The 13,187-nt window shown below is 42.8% G+C and overlaps 1 protein-coding gene across 1 annotated transcript in view; it reads right to left on the reverse strand.

Moving 5' to 3' along the window:
* Positions 1–2,643: 2,643 nt before the first annotated feature.
* Positions 2,644–13,187, reverse strand: part of LOC307027941 (uncharacterized protein) — a 99,476-nt gene continuing 88,932 nt past the window's right edge. The window contains exons 20-23 of the mRNA XM_079662635.1: positions 12,685–12,855; positions 8,658–8,838; positions 4,321–4,437; positions 2,644–4,038 (exon numbers count right to left, since the gene is read on the reverse strand). Coding sequence (XP_079518761.1) covers positions 3,893–4,038; positions 4,321–4,437; positions 8,658–8,838; positions 12,685–12,855 — 615 coding nt within the window. The 3' untranslated portion in view covers positions 2,644–3,892. The remainder of the gene's footprint in view (positions 4,039–4,320; positions 4,438–8,657; positions 8,839–12,684; positions 12,856–13,187) is intronic.

Raw genomic sequence — 13,187 nt, forward strand, 5'->3', positions numbered from 1 at the left:
ACCACATGTAACACACCATGTAACACATCATGTAACACACCATGTAACACATCATGTAACACAACATGTAACACAACATGTAACACAACATGTAACACACCATGTAACACAACATGTGACACAACATATATCACACCATGTAACAACATGTAACACACCATGTAACACACCATGTAACACAACACGTAACACATCATGATCACAGCATGTAACACACCATGTAACAACATGTAACACACCATGTAACACAACATGTAACACATCATGTAACACAACATGTAACACACCATGTAACACACCATGTAACACAACATGTATCACACCATGTAACACACCATGTAACACAACATGTAACACAACATGTAACACACCATGTAACACACCATGTAACACAACATGTAACACACCATGTAACACAACATGTGACACAACATATATCACACCATGTAACACACCATGTAACACAACATGTGACACAACATGTAACATGTAACACACCATGTAACACGCCATGTAACACACCATGTAACACACCATGTAACACACCATGTAACACAACATGTATCACAACATGTAACACAACATGTATCACAACATGTAACACAACATGTAACACACCATGTAACACACCATGTATCACACCATGTAACACACCATGTAACACACCATGTAACACACCATGTAACACAACATGTAACACAACATGTAACACACCATGTAACACAACATGTAACACAACATGTGACACAACATGTGACACAACATGTATCACAACATGTAACAACATGTAACACACCATGTAACAACATGTAACACACCATGTAACACAACATGTAACACAACATGTAACACAACATGTAACACAACATGTAACACAACATGTATCACACCATGTAACACACCATGTAACACAACATGTATCACACCATGTAACACAACATGTATCACACCATGTAACACTCAAGCCATACTCAACACAGACTGTGTGCAGGTGTAGTTCTCAGTGAACCATGTGTTGCAGTGAGCTGTGAAGGTGGGATGTGTATGTCTTTGATTTGAGTGGGTAGAGAGTTCCAGTTTTGTATTGCTGTGACCGAGAATGATGACTGACCAAAAGCACTCTTCCTGAATGGGACTGATAGGTCGCCACGTGTGGAGCTTCTAGTGGTCAGTCTGGTGTTGTTACGTTGAGTAACCAATGAGTTAAGAGGGGGAGGGGCTGTATTGTGCAGGACTTTGTAAACCAGAACGATGTTCCTATACTTTATTAAATCTTCCCAACTCAGGATGTTATGCTTGTTGAGGATGGTACAGTGATGGGAGCGGTTGGGTTTCTGGTCCAGTACTTTGAGGGCTTGTTTGTACAGGGTTGCGAGTGGCTTCAGTGTCGAGCTGTTAGTTTGCCCCCAGCTTGTGAGACAGTATGTTAGATGTTATCTGGTTAAAGTCACAAATGACATTCTAATAGCCTCAGACAAGGGACTTGTCTCTATTCTGGTTTTGCTCGATCTCAGTGCTGCATTTGAAACTATCGACCATGACATCCTATTGCAAAGACTAGACTTAGCCATGGAGTACCACAGGGCCGTTAGGCAATATTATAAGGAATCATTCTGTACATTTCCACTGTCATGCGGATGATACTCTATATACTCTATACTCTATATAAATATACTACTATATTTATCAATCAAGCCTGATGAAACCAATCATCTGAATACAATTCAAAACTGCCTCAAGGACTTAAAAACGTGGATGACTAAACTTTTTGATGTTAAACACGGCTAAAACTGAAGTTATTGTACTCGGCCCAAAGAATCTACGAATGGCGCATCAAGCCTGATGGGTTGGTGCGCCATGAGCATTCGCTTATACTGCCTATGCCAAGGTCCCCCTGTACGTAGACACGTTAGTTTAGCTGCTATAGTCTCTTATTGTGACTGTCGGGGGACACCTTGCTTCTTCCTTCTCTCTGTCTGTACCTGTGTACTCTCATGTTCCGATTAACCCAGCTTCCCCCACATCTCTTTTTGGTGTCTATCTAGGCTGGGATCCTGAGTCGAGGCTAATCCTGTTGCTGTGGTCGTGTGTCCTGGATCCTCTATCCTGAGTCCTGATCTGAGTCCTGGATCCTCTATCCTGAGTTCTGGATCTGAGTCCTGGACTTAGAGTCGTGGCTGAACCTGTCTCTGCGGTCCTGTCTGACTCTCACCATACTACTTCCCTGATGGCTCCCACAGGATTGTTGACATCCTCGTGGATTCATCTTCTTATTACAGACACGTGCATTTCCAAACATTTGGTCTTTCCTAACATTTGGTCTACCTATGTTGTAAATGTATTATCTCTTTGATTTACACACGGCATCTATTGCACGTCTGTCCGTCCTGGGAGAGGGATCCCTCCTCTGTTGCTCTCCCTGAGGTTTCTCCATGTTCCCCTTTAAACTGTGGGGTTTCTCTGGAAGTGTTTCCTTGTACGATGTGAGGGCCTAAGGACAGAGGGTCTAAGGTCAGAGGGTCTAAGGACAGAGGGTGTCGTATTGTCATACTGATATTCTGTACAAACTGTGAAGTCCACTGAGACAAATGTAACATTTGTGATATTGGGCTATATAAATAAACATTGATTGATTGATTGATCGATTGATTTATTAATTGATTGATTGATTGATTGATTGATTGAGATGTGACATGATCAAGGCATTCAAGTATAATTTGGCAGAATTTAATGTCATTGTGTTTCTTATGTATTTAAAATGTGCTCGGCTAAACTTGACTCTTTGAGTCACTTTTTTGACTTGTGTTTTGAATGTTAAATTAAAGTCAATAATGATTCCACGGTACTTAACCTGAGGCACAATGTTAATATGTTCACCTGAGATGCTTATATGTATTTTCTTTTTGTGAAAAACATTCCGAGTGTTTTGTTGACATTAAGCTGAAGACAGGAGCGGTGTATCCAGCTAGTGATCAGCACTAAAGCTGAGGTCAGTTTATCAGCAGCCTTTTGCTTTGTGTTGGCATGCACATATATCACAGTGTCATCGGCATATAGCTGTGTTCCCACATCAGGTCAGACAGATGGCAGGTCATTAATATATAGGGAAAAAAGAAGTGAACCAAGTCTTGAACCTTGTGGTACTCCGGTGCTTAAGTCTAGAGCTGGAGAGAGTCGATTATTGACGGTAACATGCTGACACCTACCAGTGAGGTATGATTCAATCCAGCTGAGTGTTAATGGAGAGCAGTTCAAAGCTGACAGTTTGGAAAGAAGGACCTTATGGTTGACTGTATCAAAGGCTTTGCGTAGATCCAGAAATACTGCACCAACAACACCTCCTTTGTCAACCATTGCTTTGACCTTCTCTATAAAAAAGCAGCTGTTTCGGTTGAATAATTTGCCCTGAAGCCAAACTGCATGGGATGAAGTTGAAATGGACTGTTGTTTAAGAAGGAGACAAGCTGTTCTGACACCCACTTCTCAGCCACCTTGGATACTACAGGTAAGATGCTCATTGGGCGGTAGTTGGTGATGTTCAGAGGGTCACCTGACTTGAAAATGGGGGTTACAATGCAGTCTTCCATGCACTTGGGAATGTAATACAGATGAATTGATGATTTGGGTAAGAGGGCAGACGAGGTCATCTTGCAGTGATTTATTGTAGAATCCATAGCGTATGTGTCCTTAGCTGGCGAAGCTTTAAGATAATTAATAATTGCTTTGGTTTTTAATCCCGATATGAGTTGAATGCAAAAGGACATCTTACTTTCGTCGACTTTGATAATATGTTCTGCTCTCAAGGGAAAGTTCTGTGCAATCTCATCTACAGAGTTGATCAAATACAGTATGTATTCAAAGCTATGGCAAGTTGTTCTGGGTCTTGTGTGTGTTACCTGTACATGTGCAGATTGAGGGGCCCCAGCAGGCCTGAAGACGAGGGTCCTGAGGTCGGGGGGTCAGAGGTCAACGCTCCTCGTTTAAACGGATCTGAGTGATCGAACACTGAGACGGCTATGGAGGCCCGAGTCCTTGCTCCTGACACACACACACACACACACACACACACACACACACACACACACACACACACACACACACACACACACACACACACACACACACACACACACACACACACACACACACACACACACACACACACACACACACACACACACACACACACACACACACACACACACACACACAGTTAGTTTATTAGTTCATTAGCTCTTCATGATGTATAACGTGAGCTCTTATTGTGAAAGTACCTCTGCCCTTCATGATGTATCATGTGAGCTCTTATTGTGAAAGTACCTCTGCTCTTCATGATGTAATGCACGGCTCGGTCACTGATGGCGGCGTCGCTCGGCTGGATGTCCAGAAACGGTTTGTTTCCGACGCCCATCGACACCATCTCCTTCAGACGCATCTCTGGTGAGGAAGAGGAAGAGGGCGATGAAGAGGGTGAGGGGTGTAGAGCTATATATAGATGTATGTTCTTTAATGGTCACTTTCCTTGCAGTGCTTTCATTATCATTATTGTTTACCATTATTATAGTTAAACTCAGTGGTGTTTTCTCCTGGAGGCCAAGGGAAGCCAGGCTTCCCCTGTGTTTTCGGATTGTAGTTGTAATTTTAATAAATAAATAAAAACACTTTGTTTAGTTTCGGAAATTCTTTGTTGTGTGTTGCTGCCGGCCCGTCTCTCCCCCATTCTCATTGAGTATTTTACAAAGAGTGAAACAGCGCCCCTCTAGATGTTATGGTGAAACAGTAGATTGCACTCTCTGTTGCAAGAGGAGGCCAGCCGAAATTTGCTCCCCTTGGTGAAAAAAAATTGAGGGATTGACCAATCAGATGAGGCTCACATCATGCCCCTGCTAACCTGTGATTGGTCAGGGCCATGCCAAGGGAAGCCAGAGGCGGCTGGCTTCCCTTGCCTCACAATCCAATCAAATCACATCAACTTAGTGTTGCAGTGATGCGTCATAAAACCCGGAAGTAAGCTGCGCTCGGTTTCCCTCATGGATTTATAATAAGACAAATCGACAAAAAAGCAATGGGTTTCCTCCACAGGATTTTGGAAAATAGCTCGAAATAAGGCAGCGTTTCTCAAAGTGTGGGGCGCAGAGATGTGATAGGTGGGTCGCGAAATACAAAATTTAAAAAATAAAAATTCACGCCCGGGGTGCAAAACGCATCAATGAAAGCGTCCCTCTACCACATACAACAACACCTGTAAATAACCCTATTTGTGTTCTTTGAAATTGAAAAGGATATTGCATTGTGTTTGTTAGTTTCGTTGCAGTTGTATGTCTTAAGTTTAATTTGGCATGCTTTTATTTTGAAGGCGAGTTTACGCTGTTGACAGTTGTTGTTGCTATGGAAACAAGAAACGTTTCACAGCGGGCGGAACTTGTCATAAAGTCCGCGATAATAAAGCCCACCCATTTAGAGGGAAGATATGATTGGTCAATTGTTCTGTCATTTGAAATGACTCTCTCGTTCAGTTAGCGGGCCCTCTGTGAATTCACAGCTGGACGTCCAACAGCTCCTGTCTTCACCTCGCAGAGACGAGCTTCTTTCATTTAACCCTTCACATTCAAACACAAACTGAATAGGCAGATTCAAAGGATTTATTTCTTTGGAAATGTTATTTTAAATACAATTTAATCAAGTTATTTTTGGTAAAAAACCTATGACAAATATTAATAAAAACATATTTAAAAAAAATATATAAAGAAAAATATAATTTGTTTTAATGTTTTTAAATATTATTTTGTAGAATATCTTAGGCCCTCAGAGACAGGCTCTGGTAAAAATCTCTCATACACACATGTGAAACGCTCTCACAGACACACACAACAGCGTTGCAGTCGGGAAGAAAAGCAATGTGGAGCGAGAGAGCGAGAGCGAGAGAGAGAGAGAGAGAGAGAGAGAGAGAGAGAGAGAGAGAGAGAGAGAGCAAGAGAGAGAGGAAACCTTTATCTATTTAATAAAGTTGTAAAAAATAAAGTAAGAAATCATTCCAATGTGTGCTATAGGACAGTAACAAGTTTAAAAGGGGAGGGATTAGTATGCATAAATAAAAAGAAAGAATGCTAACTCGGTAACATAAGATAAGAATAAACAAGTTTAAATGATTTGTTGTGATTAGGGCCGGGACTTTAACGCGTTAATTAAGATTAATTAATTACACAAAAATTAACGCATTTTAATCGCACTTATTTTTGTACCGCGGAACGTTTCTCACTGGATGAGTTTCAGGGGTACCGATTATACTGGAGCACCAACTAACGTTCATGACTTCAGACAACAACAAACCACAGTGAACAATAGTCAAACATGAACGAAGAAGCTGATGAGACCACTTTGGTTGGCCCCGTGGATGGGACATTTTGTTTTAAAAAACTGACGGATGGAAGCGTCGATAAGAGCACGGTTGTTTGCAAATTATGCAAAAAGGAATTTGCATATCACCGCAGCACATCAAGCCTCAAGTATCACCTCAATGCAAAACATATAGCAGCTAGCGTGGAAGCTAGCGCGGACGTTAGCCCGACTCGGAGTACAAGGACCCACACCCAATTCGCGTTGATCAAACAGTGGCCTATGCAACAGAGAGATTTTATTTTTCATCAGGATATTGGAAGAATAGGAGGGATTGAGGTCAATCACTGGCACTTCTTTATTTTATTTTAAATGGTACACTTTATGTTGAACTATTTATTACGTTGTTGGTGCACCTGGCACTTTATGTTGAACTGTTTATTGTTTTGGCCAAGGTTATTGAGAGAGTTGGACTGAAATTGATTAGATTTTTTAAATCAACTGTTGGTAAATCAACAAAGTCTGTTCTGGCCTCTGAAGCAACAGAGAGATGTTTTCTAATAGTCAGGGTTTCCAATGTTCTGAATGTACTTGAAAGTATTGTGTTTTACTTCAAAAACAAAGTGTTATAGTTTACAGAAGGTCTACCTACCTATAGGCTACCTGAATCTCTGAAATGTACTATATTCCTAAATATGCTATTGCTACACTTTATGGCAAAAATTGCACTTTTCTGTTGGTCTTGGTTAAGAACCACCTTGAAAAAAATAAACAATGTTTTGTAGCTTAAGCTTATGTGTTCAGTCATTATTCAATGGTATACTCAAATCCATGTGAAAAAAATTGCTTCTCACTGTTCTCAGGTCAGATATTTATATGTGATTAAAAATGCGATTAATTTCCATTAATTAATTAAAAAGCCTCTAATTAATTAGATTAATTGTTTTAATCGAGTCCCGGCCCTAGTTGTGATCATATTCTAAAGATGTTTGGATTATTGAAAAGTATACAGCTCCCTTTCGTCTGAGTGTTGAGAGCTGTGTCCATAAATTCATGTTGGGCTCAAAGTAGGGCTGCTCGATTATGGCAAAAATCATAATCTCGATTCTTTGGGTCAATAATTGATATCACGATTATTAAAAACGGTTAACTTTGAAAACATCAATTTATTGTAGAAAATCATTTGAAAAGTATGTTTTTAAAAGTTGATTACCCTGAACTTTAAGTATAATTCAACTGAAAAAAATAAAATCGTTTTATTTTTGATAATGTTGTTTTCATAATCGTTGCAAGCCAAAATCGTAATTGCGGACCCTAGACTAGAGGATGTGAGGACCCCCCTAGAGGAGGTGACGTCCACCCCCAAATAAAGCAGGTTAAAATAATTAAATTACATACATTCTATTTTAGTAAACACTGAAAACGGGTCCCACAGACCCAAGCAGCACACAAAGGTTAAAGGTCAGCATATCATAATGTTAACATGGGCTAAATATATACACTGCAAACAAACTAAAGAGAGAGAGGAGTAAAAGTAGCTCACGACTCGTTTTATCTTTTGAAAGTAGCTCTCATCCTAAAAAGGGTTGGAGACCCCTGTTATAGAACCATACATTTGACCTTTTGAAGCTTGGCCTACCATTTGTTTGGAGCGATGAGGAACAGGTGGGGCTTGAAAAGGCCCACCTGTTCAAAGTGGGGAAGGACAGAAACAGTTTGAGAAACACTGAAAAAAGGTGAGTGGAAAACGAACCTGTTTGCTAAATGCACGTTTTGTTCAGTCGGATAATATCCACATGTCTACCCTACTTTTATAATGATCGAATCATAAATCTAATCGATAGAAGATAGATAGCGTCACTGCACCTCTCTCACCGCCGTTAGAAAGTAGCAAGGAGGAACAAAGGAGCGAACCGGACGTTAAAGGTCTCCTGATTTACTTTGTGAATGAATGCTTATTAGAGTTTGGGCTGGAGAGTGCGTGCGGACCTGTCGGTCAGATAACAGGCGTGTGTAAGTCCTGCAGCTCTTTGATACAAATGTGTGTAAAATGATACCTGGTGCTGTAATCACTCATCTGGTTACGTTATTACATTGACCACCCCCCCCCCAAAAGAAAGGACGTATTATTGGCTTCCCCTCATTTTTTCCCCACGCCACGCTACTGGTTAAATGATGTCCATGCTTTTATTTTGAAGGCAGGTTTGGCGATATATATACTGGCCACAGATGGACCACCAGTACAGCCTGTGGTTTGTTCCCAGTGGGACTAAAAGTCACAAGGCAGCAGGAGAGGAAGACTCTCTAACTTTAGGTCTTACCTTTGTTCCGGTTGGCCTGCGTCCACAGGATTCGAGCGACCCCATTGGTCCATGCCAGCTTCACCTCAGCGCTGGCAGCCTGTAATACGAAGGTCTGGTTTTTCCTCGTCCTCCTCCTGAACCAGATCTCAAAACTCAGCCCGTCGTCTCCGGAGGATTCAGTGAGACCCACATCAGCTGTCTGAGAACAGAGAGTTTCTATTGGTCAGTGAGACCCACATCAGCTGTCTGAGAACAGAGAGTTTCTATTGGTCAGTGAGACCCACATCAGCTGTCTGAGAACAGAGCGTTTCTATTGGTCAGTGAGACCCACATCAGCTGTCTGAGAACAGAGTTTCTATTGGTCAGTGAGACCCACATCAGCTGTCTGAGAACAGAGTGTTTCTATTGGTCAGTGAGACCCGCATCAGCTGTCTGAGAACAGAGTGTTTCTATTGGTCAGTGAGACCCACATCAGCTGTCTGAGAACAGAGAGTTTCTATTGGTCAGTGAGACCCACATCAGCTGTCTGAGAACAGAGAGTTTCTATTGGTCAGTGAGACCCACATCAGCTGTCTGAGAACAGAGAGTTTCTATTGGTCAGTGAGACCCACATCAGCTGTCTGAGAACAGAGAGTTTCTATTGGTCAGTGAGACCCACATCAGCTGTCTGAGAACAGAGTTTCTATTGGTCAGTGAGACCCACATCAGCTGTCTGAGAACAGAGTGTTTCTATTGGTCAGTGAGACCCACATCAGCTGTCTAAGAACAGAGTTTCTATTGGTCAGTGAGACCCACATCAGCTGTCTGAGAACAGAGAGTTTCTATTGGTCAGTGAGACCCACATCAGCTGTCTAAGAACAGAGTTTCTATTGGTCAGTGAGACCCACATCAGCTGTCTAAGAACAGAGTTTCTATTGGTCAGTGAGACCCACATCAGCTGTCTGAGAACAGATAGTTTATATTGGTCAGTGAGACCCACATCAGCTGTCTGAGAACAGAGAGTTTCTATTGGTCAGTGAGACCCACATCAGCTGTCTGAGAACAGAGAGTTTCTATTGGTCAGTGAGACCCACATCAGCTGTCTGAGAACAGAGTTTCTATTGGTCAGTGAGACCCACATCAGCTGTCTGAGAACAGAGTGTTTCTATTGGTCAGTGAGACCCACATCAGCTGTCTGAGATCAGAGTGTTTCCATTGGTCAGTGAGACCCACATCAGCTGTCTGAGAACAGAGTGTTTCTATTGGTCAGTGAGACCCACATCAGCTGTCTGAGAACGGAGTGTTTCTATTGGTCAGTGAGACCCACATCAGCTGTCTGAGAACAGAGTTTCTATTGGTCAGTGAGACCCACATCAGCTGTCTAAGAACAGAGTTTCTATTGGTCAGTGAGACCCACATCAGCTGTCTGAGAACAGAGAGTTTCTATTGGTCAGTGAGACCCACATCAGCTGTCTGAGAACAGAGAGTTTCTATTGGTCAGTGAGACCCACATCAGCTGTCTGAGAACAGAGAGTTTCTATTGGTCAGTGAGACCCACATCAGCTGTCTGAGAACAGAGAGTTTCTATTGGTCAGTGAGACCCACATCAGCTGTCTAAGAACAGAGTTTCTATTGGTCAGTGAGACCCATATCAGCTGTCTGAGAACAGAGAGTTTCTATTGGTCAGTCAGACCCACATCAGCTGTCTGAGAACAGAGAGTTTCTATTTGTCAGTGAGACCCACATCAGCTGTCTGAGAACAGAGAGTTTCTATTGGTCAGTGAGACCCACATCAGCTGTCTGAGAACAGAGAGTTTCTATTGGTCAGTCAGACCCACATCAGCTGTCTGAGAACAGAGAGTTTCTATTGGTCAGTCAGACCCACATCAGCTGTCTGAGAACAGAGAGTTTCTATTGGTCAGTGAGACCCACATCAGCTGTCTGAGAACAGAGTTTCTATTGGTCAGTGAGACCCACATCAGCTGTCTGAGAACAGAGTGTTTCTATTGGTCAGTGAGACCCACATCAGCTGTCTGAGATCAGAGTGTTTCCATTGGTCAGTGAGACCCACATCAGCTGTCTGAGAACAGAGTGTTTCTATTGGTCAGTGAGACCCACATCAGCTGTCTGAGAACAGAGTGTTTCTATTGGTCAGTGAGACCCACATCAGCTGTCTGAGAACAGAGAGTTTCTATTGGTCAGTGAGACCCACATCAGCTGTCTGAGAACAGAGTTTCTATTGGTCAGTGAGACCCACATCAGCTGTCTGAGAACAGAGTGTTTCTATTGGTCAGTGAGACCCACATCAGCTGTCTGAGAACAGAGAGTTTCTATTGGTCAGTGAGACCCACATCAGCTGTCTGAGAACAGAGAGTTTGTATTGGTCAGTCAGACCCACATCAGCTGTCTGAAAACAGAGAGTTTCTATTGGTCAGTCAGACCCACATCAGCTGTCTGAGAACAGAGAGTTTCTATTGGTCAGTCAGACCCACATCAGCTGTCTGAGAACAGAGAGTTTCTATTGGTCTGTCAGACCCACATCAGCTGTCTGAGAACAGAGAGTTTCTATTGGTCTGTCAGACCCACATCAGCTGTCTGAGAACAGAGAGTTTCTATTGGTCAGTGAGACCCACATCAGCTGTCTGAGAACATAGAGTTTCTATTGGTCAGTCAGACCCACATCAGCTGTCTGAGAACAGAGAGTTTCTATTGGTCAGTGAGACCCACATCAGCTGTCTGAGAACAGAGAGTTTCTATTGGTCAGTGAGACCCACATCAGCTGTCTGAGAACAGAGAGTTTCTATTGGTCAGTGAGACCCACATCAGCTGTCTGAGAACAGAGAGTTTCTATTGGTCTGTCAGACCCACATCAGCTGTCTGAGAACAGATAGTTTCTATTGGTCAGTCAGACCCACATCAGCTGTCTGAGAACAGAGAGTTTCTATTGGTCAGTGAGACCCACATCAGCTGTCTGAGAACAGAGAGTTTCTATTGGTCAGTGAGACCCACTCCGTCAGCCGCTCCTCCGCTCCCTTCACTGGCTTCCAGTAACTGCTAGAATCCACTTCAAGACACTGGTACTTGCGTACCATGCTGTGAATGGATCTGGCCCTTCCTACATCCAGGACATGGTTAAACCGTACACCCCAGCACGTGCACTCCGCTCTGCATCAGCCAAACAGCTCGCTGCCCCCGCACTGCGAGGGGGACCCAAGTTCCCATCAGCAGAAACACGTGGGTTTGCTATCCTGGCTCCAAAATGGTGGAATGAGCTCCCCATTGAAATCAGGACAGCAGATAGCTTACACATCTTCTTCAGACTGAGAACTCATCTCTTTGGACTCCACTTCCAGAGATAGAGTTACTAACAAAGCACTTATATACTAATAAAGGACTGGCTGATCTAGAGCCAGTTGAGTAGCACTTGAAATGTTTGGCTCTATGAAACCTGATGAACTTATATGATTCTGTTTTCTTCAAGGTTGTATCTTCCTGGTTGAACGCACTTATTGTAAGTTGCTTTGGATAAAAGCCTCAGCTAAATGCAATGTAATGTAACAATGTAATAACATCAGCTGTCTGAGAACAGAGCGTTTCTATTGGTCCACTGACTCATGGTCTCTATTGGTCAGTGAGACCCACATCAGCTGTCTGAGAACAGAGCGTTTCTATTGGTCCACTGACTCATGGTTTCTATTGGTCAGTGAGACCCACATCAGCTGTCTGAGAACAGAGCGTTTCAATTGGTCCTCTGACTCACTGTGTTTCTATTGGTCCTCTGACTCACTGTGTTTCTATTGGTCCTCTGACTCACTGTGTTTCTATTGGTCCTCTGACTCACTGTGTTTCTATTGGTCCTCTGACTCACTGTGTTCTTACAGGAAGATCAGGAGTAGGCATGTTTTTCAAAACAAAAGCCCAACAAACACTGGCAATATTAGCGACTAGCACACAGTGATAAACCATACAGTATTTCTCTAGTAATTGTTATTATGAATCTTTATCTGATTAAACATGACTATAATTGTTGTTGTTGTTGTTGTTGTTGTGCTCAGCTGAGTGCTACCTTGAAGGAGTGTTTGTAGATGAACACGTCCAGCCCCCCCTCCACCTTCTTGGGTTTACTGAAGAGCACCAGCTCCTCGAACAGGAAGATGTGGCGCTGACATTTCCTCCTCCCGCTGCAGACCGTGAACTCATCCTGACGGATCAGCTGACCCTGCTCCTTCAGGTTCACCTGCACAGGTAAGGTCATATGGTTATATCTGTGTAATGATCAGCTGACCCTGCTCCCTCAGGTTCACCTGCACAGGTAAGGTCATATGGTTATATCTGTGTAATGATCAGCTGACCCTGCTCCTTCAGGTTCACCTGCACAGGTAAGGTCATATGGTTATATCTGTGTAATGATCAGCTGACCCTGCTCCTTCAGGTTCACCTGTACAGGTAAGGTCATATGGTTATATCTGTGTAATGATCAGCTGACCCTGCTCCCTCAGGTTCACCTGCACAGGTAAGGTCATATGGTTATATCTGTGTAATGATCAGCTGACCCTGCTCCTTCAGGTT

The sequence above is a fragment of the Notothenia rossii genome, assembly GCF_949606895.1.
Source record: "Notothenia rossii genome assembly, chromosome: 2".
Classification (NCBI taxonomy): Eukaryota; Metazoa; Chordata; class Actinopteri; order Perciformes; family Nototheniidae; genus Notothenia; species Notothenia rossii.